The 13,873-nt window shown below is 32.7% G+C and overlaps 2 protein-coding genes across 2 annotated transcripts in view; both read right to left on the bottom strand.

Annotated features, from left to right (window-relative positions):
* Positions 1-1,999, bottom strand: part of foxk1 (forkhead box K1) — a 38,835-nt gene extending 36,836 nt beyond the window's left edge. Inside the window, exon 1 of the mRNA XM_061984220.1 lies at positions 1,400-1,999. Within this exon, the coding sequence (XP_061840204.1) occupies positions 1,400-1,842 (443 nt within the window). The 5' untranslated portion in view covers positions 1,843-1,999. The remainder of the gene's footprint in view (positions 1-1,399) is intronic.
* A 4,268-nt stretch (positions 2,000-6,267) lies between these two features.
* The window catches only part of LOC133621832 (cytochrome P450 3A40-like), a 31,862-nt gene continuing 24,256 nt past the window's right edge, over positions 6,268-13,873 (bottom strand). Inside the window, exons 11-13 of the mRNA XM_061984221.1 lie at positions 9,851-10,077; positions 9,625-9,787; positions 6,268-6,683 (exon numbers count right to left, since the gene is read on the bottom strand). Coding sequence (XP_061840205.1) covers positions 6,606-6,683; positions 9,625-9,787; positions 9,851-10,077 — 468 coding nt within the window. The 3' untranslated portion in view covers positions 6,268-6,605. The remainder of the gene's footprint in view (positions 6,684-9,624; positions 9,788-9,850; positions 10,078-13,873) is intronic.

Here is a 13,873-nt window from a genome sequence, read left to right on the forward strand (position 1 = left end):
AAAACCCTTCTTTTTAAAAAAGCCTTTTTTTAGATATATGCATACTAGTTTTAGCTATTTGGCTGTTCTAGTTTTTATTTTTATTTATTTATTTTATTTATTTTTTAATACACTGTAGCACTTTGAGGTTGTTTACTCAATGTAAAGTGCTTTTTATAAATAAAATCTATGATTATTATTATTATTAGTGAATGGTTCCTTGATTTTAAAAAACAACAACTATAATAACAAGCCAGTCTTTTGAACGGCTCGCTTCAAAGAGCCATAAATCCCATCTCTATATTGTATATATTATATAAAAATATAATATATCAGTATATATAATATGTAAATATTACGTATATGTTATATTTTATATTGCTACTACGGTACATTTGTAGTCTACTCAGTGGCCTAGTGGTTAGAGTGTCCGCCCTGAGATCGGTAGGTTGTGAGTTCAAAACCCCAGCCGAGTCATACCAAAGACTATAAAAAAAAATGGGACCCATTACCCCCTTGCTTGACACTCAGCATCAAGGGTTGGAATTGGGGGTTAAATCACCAAAAATTATTCCCGGGCGCGGCCACCTGCTGCTGCCCACTGCTCCGCTCAGCAAGGGTGATGGGTCAAATGCAGAGAATAATTTCGCCACACCTAGTGTGTGTGTGACAATCATTGGTACTTTACTTTACTTTATACCTGCATTATCCTTTCCATCCTTTGTAACTGAGCTACTGTGTGGAACAATGTCCCTTGTGGATGATTTAAGTCCAAGTCCAACATGACAGTCCTGTGTTTATTCCATGTGCTTCTGCAGCCAGCCTCCATTTCCGGTTTCGTCTCCCCAAAACACTGTACAGCAGCCAATCAGAGACGAACTCCGCCCCGCCCCACCCCCTCGCAACGATCGCTGATTGACAGCCACACACAAAAAACTCAAAGAGTAAACGCCCTTGTGTTTACGGTCGCTACTCTCATTGACGTATTAAATCACCACTTCTTGCTAAATAAAATGGCCACACATTTTAAAAAGGGCAACTTTTCCCCTTTCACGGGCGTTTGGGACGAAACAATCGAACGCACCTCTCCGCGCAGAGTTCGCAGGGGTGCGTTTGTTTACATTGACAGCAACACGCCAAAGCTACCGAAAACATGAGCATTGGCGATAAAAGCGACTTTAAGTGCACATATTCCACTTAAGACGGCGGAAAAAGTGACTAAGTTGATATTTAGTCGAGTGTAAATATTTTAAAGTGAGTAAAAGTTGTAAAAGTTGAGAGGCGCTAACTCGCTAGCTAAGCTAGGCTAGCTTTCGTTTACTAGCTCGCGTTTGGAAATGTTGTAATTAAAATGGCGTTGTAAGTCGTGTTAAAACATAAATAGAAGTGTTAAATATGTTGTGTGACAAGCGGCGCTTACTCTCGGGGCAGCGGCAGCGGCGGCGCCCCTCTCCGCTGGAACACGCCGTCCACGAAGACGCCGTTCTTGCCCAGGCACCGCAGCGAGAAGCCGCCCGCCTCGTCGTGGCTGACCTGCAGGTGCCGCCGGGAGATGAAGCTCGAGTGGCCCATGTTGATGTCCACCGGCCCGTGGGACGAGTTCCGCCCGACGGTCACCGTCCGCTGGCGCATGACAAACTCAAAGTCCCGGCCCTCCAGCCTGGCCAGGGCCTGCGGGAGCGGCGACGCCAGTCGGACGCCGGGGCGCATCCCGCCGGCGTCGCGTTCCTCCGGGAAGGCGAGCGAGGGCTGCGGGGCGAAGAAGCCGTGCGAGCCGCTCGCCGCCACCCGCACCGGGCTGCACGGCGCCGACTGCAGGGCGAGCAGGGCCCGCACTCCCGTGTCGTCCCGGTAGTCTGCCATGTTGCTTCGCGAGAGGGTCAAACACTTTGCGCACACACACACACACAAGAGTTGCAACGTGAGTTTTCCGGGCAGGAGGACTTGTTAGCTGGATCTGACGGAACAACATGGAGGCCGGCACCACGCAAAAACAGGGACGGAGCTCCTGGAGGAGGAACCGGACTAGTGCTGCGTTCAAGTGCAGCTCGGAAACTACAGTGACCCCCTTTTATTTATTTTTTTAATACACGTGATACACTTAATCTAGTAAGATAATATAATATATGTTGTTCTTTATGGGCTTCACGGTGGCAGAGGGGTTCGTGCATCTGCCTCACAATACGAAGGTCCTGAGTAGTCTTGGATTCAATCCCGGGCTCGGGATCTTTCTGTGTGGAGTTTGCATGTTCTCCCCGTGACTGCGTGGGTTCCCTCCGGGTACTCCGGCTTCCTCCCACCTCCAAAGACATGCACCTGGGGATAAGTTGATTGGCAACACTAAATTGGCCCTAGTGTGTGGATGTGAGTGTGAATGTTGTCTGTCTATCTGTGTTGGCCCTGCGATGAGGAGGCGACTTGTCCAGGGTGTATGCCGCCTTCCGCCCGATTGTAGCTGAGATAGGCTCCAGCGCCCCCCGCGACCCCAAAAAAGGGAATAAGCGGTAGAAAATGGATGGATGGATGGATGGATGTTGTTCTTTACTACATTAAATAAATAAAATACAAATAACACATTTCAATATTCTAGTAACAATATTCTACACTTAAACTGTATACTTCTGTCCTCTGTTGTCCTCTGTGTTTTTTTATACATTTTGATTTATATTTACGGTTTTAATAGTTTTTTTCCCTTTAAAATTGTTTTTAATCATATTTATTTTTATATTGTTTTTATATTTATTTATTGTTTTTATTCAGTCATTGGTGGAGCTAAGGATAATATTTGAATATTGTTTTTAATATTGTTGTGCAGCACTTTGGAAACATTTTTGTTCTTTAAATGTGCTGTATAAATAAAGTGGATTAATTGCTTGATTGATACCTAGGGCGGGGGTCAGCAACCCGTGGCTCTCGAGTGGCTCCCTGGAGCATTTTTTAAAAAGGAGGGAATTTTTGTTTGTTTGTTTTCAAATCCTAGTGTGTGAATGTGAGTGTGAATGTTGTCTGTCTATCTGTGTTGGCCCTGCGATGAGGTGGCGACTTGTCCAGGGTGTACCCCGCCTTCCGCCCGATTGTAGCTGAGATATGCTCCGGCGCCCCCCGCGACCCCGAAGGTAATAAGCGGATGGAAAATGGATGGATGTTTTCTGTATGAGAACAAACATGACACAAACCTTCCCAATTGTTAGAAAGCCCAATGTTTAATATGTTTGTGTGTATGCTTCACTTGGTGAACATCGTTTTGTCCTACTAATTTTGGCGGTTCTTGAACTCACCATAGTGTGGACTGTGACGCAACAGTTTGTTTATATGTAAAATCTTCCACTCCTTCTTTGTCTCATTTTGTTCACCAAAAGTTTTATACTGTGCGTGAATGCACAAAGGTGCGCTTTGTTGATGCTATTGACTTGTTGGAGTGCTAATCAGTACCAACCAGTAATTTCCAGGAGTTATCTTCACCCTAGCCACTGATTTACCGGTACTAATGGTTTCTAATGTTGTACAAAATGTGTAGAATAAATATTACATTTCAACATTTCTGTCAACAAAGATTTGCTTCAGCCTGCGACACATAGTCATTTTGATAGTAGGCTATTATAGCTAATATAGACACTTACGTCATGTGTTGCCTTTAAAAACGGCTTTTCATTTTTTGCGGCTCCAGACAGATTAGTTTTTTGTATTTTTGGTCCAATATGGCTCTTTCAACGTTTTGGGTTGCCGACCCCTGACCTAGGGTGTCCAAAGTGCGCATTTTAAAAATACTATTATAACAAAAAAAAACATAAAAAAGTGGAATAAAAGAGCAAATAGGTTGTTGTTGTTTTTGACACTTCCCTGTAAGTTTGTGATTTTTATTTTTGTTGTTACTTTTTTCCCTTTTAGTCAGTTATTGTAAAACTTGCTACTTTTTTACTTTCATTATTTTTCTGTAATTTTGTATTTGTTGTTAATTTTTTGGACACACACACACACACACACACACACACACACACACACACACACACACACACACACACACACACAAGTGTCTGTTTTCTCCGCACCTGTATTATGATTTCCCCATCAAATGAATACATAAATATTATAAAAGAGCAAAACCGGTGAAATGTAAGGAGAAAACGTGGAAATGTTGACACTAATAACACAAAGCTGCCATGCAGACTTGCGCTAAGAAGAGAAAGCGTAAACGTTGGCCGTCGTCCAATCACAGCCCTCGGTACATGTGGTGTGTGTGCTTGGCTCCTCCCCTTTCTTTCTTATTATCTGTCATCTGTTTATAAACATGGAAAGAACAAGACGGCTCAAAAACACGGACAATGGATCTCGCTCTCTCTCTCACTCGCTCTCTCTCTCACACACACACACACACACACGCACACACACACACACATTGATGAACAGTGACAGGTAACCTCCACAAGAGGGCGCTGTTGGAGCAGACGCTAGTGACATTTCATTAGGAACACTAAATAGGAGATAATAATAATAATAATAAGCGTTTTATCATATAAAATAATGTTCCGTTTCAAGCTTGACATTTTTTTTTATAATATCTTGAATTTAAATGTACGCATCTTTCACCATTTTTTGTCCCAATTTTCTAACAATTTTTTTGTTTTCCCGATGTATATTTTTTTACATTCCGTTTTTTGTTTTTGGCATATTGCTTTGTGCAGGTGTAGCAACATTTGATTTGTATTTTTTTTTTATTCCTGAAGGCAGAGGTCTTCAACAGGGGTTCTGCAGGGGTACACTTGGTTGATGAGACTTTTTCTATTTAGGTATGTATTTTTTATATTTCCCCTGCAATTTTTCCACAAAAGTATTACTTTTTAAATTGTGTTCGTTTTATATTATAATAAAATTACATGATGCATTTGACATTCCAACTTTATTTCTATAAAATGACATTTTTAACATTAATATTTTTAAATTTCATCAATTTATTATTAAAAAAAGACAACTTCATTGTAATTTAAGCACTATTTTCTGCAGTTATAGTCCAAATTTATTCCTAAAAAATGACTACTTTTTTGTAACTTGTTCTGAAAAATTTACTTTTGTTTATGTTTAAACACTTTTTTACCATGTTTATTTTTATACATTTGTATTTTATTTATTTCCCTCCCACAAATTTAAAGGAATTTTATTTTGAATATATGCTGCGGGCCACACCTTGGGCACTCCTGAAGTAGGGGGTCTCCTCTCCATCTCCCTGGTGGTCCTTAACCTGGAAAACGTTGAAGACATCCAAGGAAATCATGTTAAGTGGACATTTTCGGTCAATTACACTTTTTAATTTTTTATATTCCAACTTTATTCCTCTGAAATGTCCACTTTTTTTTTTTTACTTGTTTTACATTTTTCAAACGTATTTATATTATTTAAATAAAAAACATTTTATAGTAAAATAACCACTATTTTTCATAGTTATAATTCAACTTAATTCCTAAAATGACTACATTTTTGTAACTTGTTTTAGAAAAGAAAATGTAATTATTTATTGAATTATTTTGTAAAATTTAAAAAAAAAACTGTTTATTTTTTGTACATTTTTATTTCATTAAATCTTCCCCCCACACATTAAAATTAACTTCATTTTGAAAATATACTGCGGGCCACACCTTCGGTACTCCTGAAGTGGTCTTTAACCTGGAAAACGTTGAAGACCCCCAAGGAAATCATGTTCAGTGACATATTCGGTCAATTAAACTTTCTATATTCCCCCTGCAAAATTTCCACAAATGAGTTACTTTTTTAATTATTCCATTTTATATTATAGTCAAAATATAATATATATTTATATTCCAACTTTATTCCTATAAAATGACCACTTTTTCACTTGTTTTCCATGTTTCAATTGTATACATATATATATGTTTAATTAAAATAAATAAAAAACATTTTATCGTAACATAACCGCTATTTTTTAGTTATATATTATATTCGTAAAAGTAATTACTTTTTTGTAACTTGTTTTAGAGAGAAAAAAAATTTAAATTATTTATTGTACTATTATTTTTCTAAATTTTAAATAAAAACTTTTAATGTTTGTTTTTTTTGCACATTTGTATTTCATTACTTTTTTTCCCCACGTATTTAAATTAGTTTTATTTTGAAAATATGCTGCAGGCCAACAAAACTGGAGCAGCATGCCACACTTGGGGCACTCCTGAAGTAGGCGGTCCCCTTCCCATCTTTCTGGTTATCCTCTGCCCTGAAAGCGTCGACAACCCCTAAGAATGAATGTGAAATGAAATAATGTGTTCCAGGGTCAAACTGTGGCCATCATAAAAGCTTTATTAAGCGAACAATGATTGACATCACATTTGAGCCTTCTAGTGTAAAAGCTGCTGATCATGTATAGTGAAAGTAAAGGGAAGAAAGAGAAGAACACTGCCATCTAGTGGCTGGAATTATAAAGTAATCCCTACATTGTATTTTATAGTTGTTGCCGTGAAAATGTTGTGTTTTCCCGCATTATTTGAAAGCAACATGAAGAAAAAAAAGCCAAATAGTTGCACTATACCTTTAAGGAGGTTATCTATGTATTGCTCTGTATTCATTATAAAAGTGCGCAGTGATTTACGGCTCCTTTAGCTTGTTCTTTGGCTTGCGTGTTACGAGCGCGGCTCCAGCTTCAGCATGAGCGGCAGCTTTGGCGCCAAAAGGCCCGAGAGGTCCATCTCTATGGGGACCTGGAAGGAGACGTGCAGAAATGTGACGAGTCAGCAACATGCAGAGGACAAAACACTTTGTAAAAAGCAATATTATTATTGTTAGCGTTATTGTTGTTTATACCTCACCCAGCAGAGGGCGCTGTGGTAAACAAAAGCTGACTGAAGCATTTTAACTTAAAAATGAATTATCTTTATCATTTATTTCTTTTAAAATTATGATCCCATTCTCCTAAAATACAGATTTGATTGTCATAATATTATATAATATTACATGAATTACATTAGTATCTTAATTAATTCAAGTTTTAATTGTAATGAAAACGTACATTTTGACTTCTACTTTATTATGGTAATATAACTACATTACTATTATTAATGTAAGTATTTTCTTTTCTTGTGTTTGAATGTATTCCTATAAACCGAGCACTTTATGGAAACATTGCAACCATTTTATGATAGTTATAATCCAACTTTATCCCGATAGTAATCCATCCATCCATTTTTTACCGCTTATTCCCTTATTATCCTTTAAAAATAGCAATTACAATTATATTCCCACTTCATTCATATAAAATTACCACGTGACCACATTTATGTAAAAAAAAATATATATATGTATATTTATTCAATCTATTTTATATTATTTAAGATTAATAAAATAAAATAAACACTTTATTGTAATATAACAATTATTTTTTATAAAATGACCACTTTTTAACTTGTTTTAAAAATGTTTGGTTATTTATTTATTAAATCTTTAAAAAAAATAAAAAAAAGACCTCTTTATGGTCATACCACAACTATTTTTTATAAACATATTCCAACTTTTTCCTATAAAATATCGTCATCATGTTGTGACAACTAGTTTCTTATAGTTATATACCAAATTTATACCTATAAAATTACCACTTCTTTAAAAACATATATATTCTTTATTAATTTCTTTTTTTCATAGTTAATCATTTATTCATTTTATTATTTAAATTTTAAACAAAATAAGCCCACTTTATTATAACAGCTATTTTTTATAGTTATATTCCAACTTTATTTCTATAAAATTCTTTTTTTTTAACTTGTTAAAATGTTTTATTTCATTTGATGATTTTTTGAATAAATAAATTAAAATGACGACTGTCGTAACAACTATTTTCCTATAGTTATATTACAACTTAATTCCTATGAAATGACCACTTTTTTAACTTGTTTAAAAAAAATGTATTACAATTATTTTTTAATGTATCTATTTTAATTATTTTTTTTTTTAAATAAATAATTCAAATAAACATTCCACAACTATTTATTATACTATTATAACAACTATTTCTCATAGTTATATTCCTATAAAATGACCACTTTATTTAAACTTTTTTGAAAAATCTTACAATTGTTAAGATTCATTTTCCAATCATTTATTAATCTATTCTATTATTTTCATTATTCCTATAAAATGACATTTTTTTAAATTGTTCAAAAAAACAATTATTTCATTGGATTATTTTTATTATCTTAAATGAATAAAATAAAATGACTGTTTATTTATTTATATCATGATACTATTTTTCTGTAGTTATATTCCAACTTGACTTTGATAAAATGACCAATTTATTCAAACTTTTTGGAAAAATATTATAATAAATATAATATTTTTGGATTTATGTTTTATTTCAATTTTTTTAATAAATAAAATAAAAAGTCCACTTTATTGTAATTTAACAACTGTATCTCAAAGTTGTTTTCCAACGTAATTCCTACAAAATGACCACTTTATTTAAACTTTTTTGAAAAATCTTACAATTGTTAAGATTCATTTTACAATCATTTATTAATCTATTCTATTATTTTCATTAGTCCTATAAAATGACATTTTATTAAATTGTTCAAAAAAACAATTGTTTCATCGGATTATTTTTATTATTTTAAATGAATAAAATAAAATGACTTTAAATCAATGTTTATTCATATCATAATACTATTTTTCTGTAGTTATATTCCAACTTGATTTTGATAAAATGACCAATTTATTCAAACTTTTTGGAAAAATATTATAATAAATACAATATTTTTGGATTTATGTTTTATTTCAATTTTTTTAAATAAATAAAATAAAAAGTCCACTTTATTGTAATTTAACAACTGTATCTCAAAGTTGTTTTCCAACGTAATTCCTACAAAATGACCACTTTATTTAAACTTTTTTGAAAAATCTTACAATTGTTCAGATTCATTTTACAATCATTTATTAATCTATTCTATTATTTTCATTAGTCCTATAAAATGACATTTTATTAAATAGTTCAAAAAAACAATTGTTTCATTGGATTATTTTTATTATTTTAAATGAATAAAATAAAATGACTTTAAATCAATGTTTATTTATATCATAATACTATTTTTCTGTAGTTATATTCCAACTTGATTTTGATAAAATGACCAATTCATTCAAACTTTTTGGAAAAATATTATAATAAATACAATATTTTTGGATTTATGTTTTATTTCAATTTTTTTAAATAAATAAAATAAAAAGTCCACTTTATTGCAATTTAACAACTGTATCTCAAAGTTGTTTTCCAACGTAATTCCTACAAAATGACCACTTTATTTAAACTTTTTAGAAAAATCTTACAATCATTTATTAATTCATCTATTTTATCATTTTCATTTTTCAAATAAATATAATAAAAAGTCCCCTTTATTGTAATATAACAACTATGTTTTATAGTTATATTCCAACTTAATTCCTATGAAATAACCACTTAATATTTTTACAAGTTACTCATACATACATGACCACTTTATTACAATATATTTTTCAATTTGATTTGCATAAATCAACAGCTATTTCTTTGTATAATTTCAAGGTCATTTAGAACAAACGCCTTATTTTCTAGTGAAATCCCAACTTTCTCCCAACATTGTTAGTACAAGTCTTCTAATGACTCCTCGGTGGTCTCCTCACCTGCGTCTCCTCACACACGCAGAAGTTGTACCTCTGCAGGATCTCCACTAGGGCCAGCTTCATGGTCAGCAGAGCAAAGCGCATCCCGATGCAGTTGCGAGGGCCCATGCCGAAAGGCATGTAGGTGTACGGGTCGATGGACGCCTTGTTTTCCCGACTGAACCTGGGTTGGATCGATTAGAAGAGGAGAAGAAGAAAACATCGCCCCCTCCTAAAAAAAAAGTACCTCTCCGGTTTGAACTCCTCCGGTTGGGGCCAGTACTCGGGGTCTCGATGCAGGCACCAGATGGGCACCATGACGACCATGCCTTTGTGGATGACCTGGCCGTTTATCTCCATGGTTGCCTTGGCGACGCGGTCCAGGCGCGGCACGATCGGGTACAGGCGAAGGGACTCGTTAATGACGCTGTCCAGGTAGTCCATCTGCATCAGCTCCTGGTACTGGACCGGACCCTGCGCACGCACGCACACACATTTACTTTTTACCAGGTTTAAGGATGGGTACTGTTCAAATTAGAACCGATACGGTACCGATTCCCAAGTACTCAACATTACCAATGTTCAATAATTTGTGTGTGTTAATAAATATGAACTGTTTTTGATAATAAAATCAAATTTTTTTTATGGCAAGAAGTAAAAACCAAAGCCATTCTCGCAATGTATCATTTTGGATATTTATTAGGGGTGTCAAAAAAAAAATAGTTTTTTGAGTGAATGGCAATTCTGACTTGTAACAATTCTTAATTGATTAAAAAAAATTCTAAAATCAATAAACCGAATCTCACAATGTATTTTGAATAATATTTATTAGGGGTGTAAAAAAAAAAAAAAAAAAATTCTAATGAATCGTGATTCCTACTTGTCACGATTAATTAACAAAAAAAAATAAAAATAAAAATAAAAAATAGATTTTAATTTTTTTTTAAATCTGTCATGCCCACACAATTATGCAAATCAGATTTACTAAAGAGAAGTGTTGGATAGTCAGAATCACGATTCTTTCGAAAATTGTTTTTTTTTACACTCCTATTAAATATTATCTAAAATAATAAATTGCGAGAATGGGTTTATCGATTTTTGCTTTTTTTTAATCAATTAAGAATCGTTCCAAGTAAGAATCGCAATTTGTTCAAAAATGTAATTTTTTTGACACCCCTAATAAATATTATCCAAAATAATACATTGCGAGAATCGGTGTATCGATTTTAGATTTTTTTGACTCAATTAAGAATCGTTACAAGTAAGACTCGCGATTATTTCGAAAATCGCTTTTTTTTGACACCCCTAATAAATATCCAAAATAATACATTGCGGGATTCGTTTTGTTGATTTTTTTTTTTTTTAATCAATTAAGAATCGTTCCAAGTAAGAATCGCGATTCGTTTGAAAATCGATTTTTTTTTAAACACCCCTAATAATTATTATCCAAAATAATACATTACGAGATTCGGTTTATCGATTTTTGATTTTATAAAAATTAATTAAGAATCGTACCAAGTAAGAATCGGAACTCTTTCGAAAATCTATTTTTTTGACACCCCTAATAATTATTATTATCCCAAATAATACATTGCGAGAATCGGTTTATCGATTTCTTTTTAATCATTAAATCAATTAAAATTGTTACAAGTAAGAATCACGATTTGTTTGAAAATCGATTTTTTTTAAACACCCCTAATAATTATTATCCAAAATGATACATTGCGAGATTCGGTTTATCGATTTTTGATATTTTAAAAATCAATTAAATTGTGACAAGTCAGAAACACGATTTGTTCGAAAAACAATTTTTTTGACACCCCTAATAAATATCCAAAATAATACATTGCGGCATTCGGTTTACCGATTTTTGATTTTTTTTAATCAATTAAGAATCGTTACAAGTAAGAATCGCGATTCGTTAAAAAATAAAAAAAAATTGACACCCCTAATTATTATCCAAAATAATACATGGCGAGAATCGGTTTATCGATTTTATATTTTTGAATCAATTAAAATCGTTACAAGTCAGAATCGCGATTCGTTCGAAAATCGCTTTTTTTTTGACACTCCTAATAAATATTATCCCAAATAATACATTGCGAGATTTGGTTTATTGATTTTTGATATTTTTTTTTTTAATCAATTAAGAATGGTTACATGTCAGAATTGCGATTTGTTCGAAAAAAAATTTTTTTGACACCCCTAATAAATAAATAATTGATTTTTTTTAATCAATTAAGAATCGTTACATGTAAGAATCGCGATTCGTTCGAAAATCGATTTTTTTTTTTTGACACCCCTAATAAATATCCAAAATGATACATTGCGAGATTCGGTTTATTGATTTTTTATTTTTTTTTAATCAATTAAGAATCGTTACAAGTAAGAATCACAACTCGTTCGAAAATAGATTTTGTTTGACTCCCGTAATAATTATTATTATCCCAAATAATACATTGCGGGATTCGGTTTACCGATTTTTTATTTTTTTTAATCAATTAAGAATCGTTACAAGTAAGAATCGCGATTCGTTAAAAAATCTATTTTTTTGACACCCCTAATTATTATCCAAAATAATACGTGGAGAGAATCAGTTTATCGATTTTATATTTGTGAATCAATTAAAATCGTTACAAGTCAGAATCGCGATTCGTTCGAAAATCGCTTTTTTTTTGACACCCCTAATAAATATTATCCCAAATAATACATTGCGAGATTTGGTTTATCGATTTTTGATTTTTAAAATCAATTAAGAATCGTTACATGTCAGAATTGCGATTCGTTCGAGAATTATTTTTTTTTGACACCCCTAATAAATATCCAAAATGATACATTGCGGCATTCGGTTTACCGATTTTTGATTTTTTTTTAAATCAATTAAGAATCGTTACAAGTAAGAATCGCTATTCGTTAAAAAAATCTATTTTTTTGACACCCCTAATTATTATCCAAAATAATACATGGCGAGAATCGGTTTATCGATTTTATATTTTTGAATCAAGTCAGAATCGCGATTTGTTGGAAAATCGCTTTTTTTTTTGACACCCCTAATAAATATTATCCCAAATAATACATTGCGAGATTCGGTTTATTGATTTTTTTTTTTTTTAAATAAATTAAGAATTGTTACAATTCGTTAAAAAATCTATTTTTTTGACACCCCTAATTATTATCCAAAATAATACATGGCGAGAATCGGTTTATCGATTTTATATTTTTGAATATCACGAATCGTTACAAGTCAGAATCGCGATTCGTTCGAAAATCGCTTTTTTTCTTGACACCCCTAATAATTATTACCCAAAATGATACACTGCGAGATTTGGATTATTAATTTTAGATTTTTGAATCAATTAAAATCGTTACAAGCCACAATCGCGGTCCGTTCGAAAATCGCTTTTTTTGACACTCCTATAATTTTTATTTATTTTTTAAATCAATTAAGAATCGTGACAAGTCAGAATCGAGATTCGTTCGAAAATACTTTTTTTTGACACCCCTAATAAATATCCAAAATGATACACTGCGAGATTCGGTTTACGGATTTTAAATTTTTTTTTAATCAATTAAGACTCGTTAAAAGTCAGAATCGTGATTCGTTCAAAAATCGATTTTTTTGACACCCTTAATAAATATTATCCAAAATGATACATTGCGAGATTCAGTTTACGGATTTTTTTAATCAATTAAGAATCGTTCCAAGTACGAATCGCGATTCGTTCAAAAATCTATTTTTTTTGACACCCCTAATAAATATTATCCCAAATAATACATTGCGAGATTTGGTTTATCGATTTTTGATTTTTTTTTTTTTTAATCAATTAAGAATCCTTAAATGTCAGAATTGCGATTCGTTCGAAAAAAAAAAATTTTTGACACCCCTAATAAATATCCAAAATGATACATTGCGGCATTCGGTTTACCGATTTTTGATTTTTTTTTAAATCAATTAAGAATCGTTACAAGTAAGAATCGCGATTCATTCAAAAATCTATTTTTCTTGACACCCCTAATAATTATTATCCAAAATGATACATTGCGAGATTCGGATTACGGATGATTAATTTTAGATTTTTGAATCAATTAAAATCGTTACAAGCCAGAATCGCGGTTCGTTCGAAAATCGCTTTTTTTGACACTCCTATAATTTTTTTTTTTTTTAAATCAATTAAGAATCGTGACAAGTCAGAATCGAGATTCGTTCGAAAATCGCTTTTTTTTTGACACCCCTAATAAATATTATCCCAAATAATACATTGCAAGATTT

Source organism: Nerophis lumbriciformis, linkage group LG25 (genome assembly GCF_033978685.3).
Source record: "Nerophis lumbriciformis linkage group LG25, RoL_Nlum_v2.1, whole genome shotgun sequence".
Lineage (NCBI taxonomy): Eukaryota > Metazoa > Chordata > Actinopteri > Syngnathiformes > Syngnathidae > Nerophis > Nerophis lumbriciformis.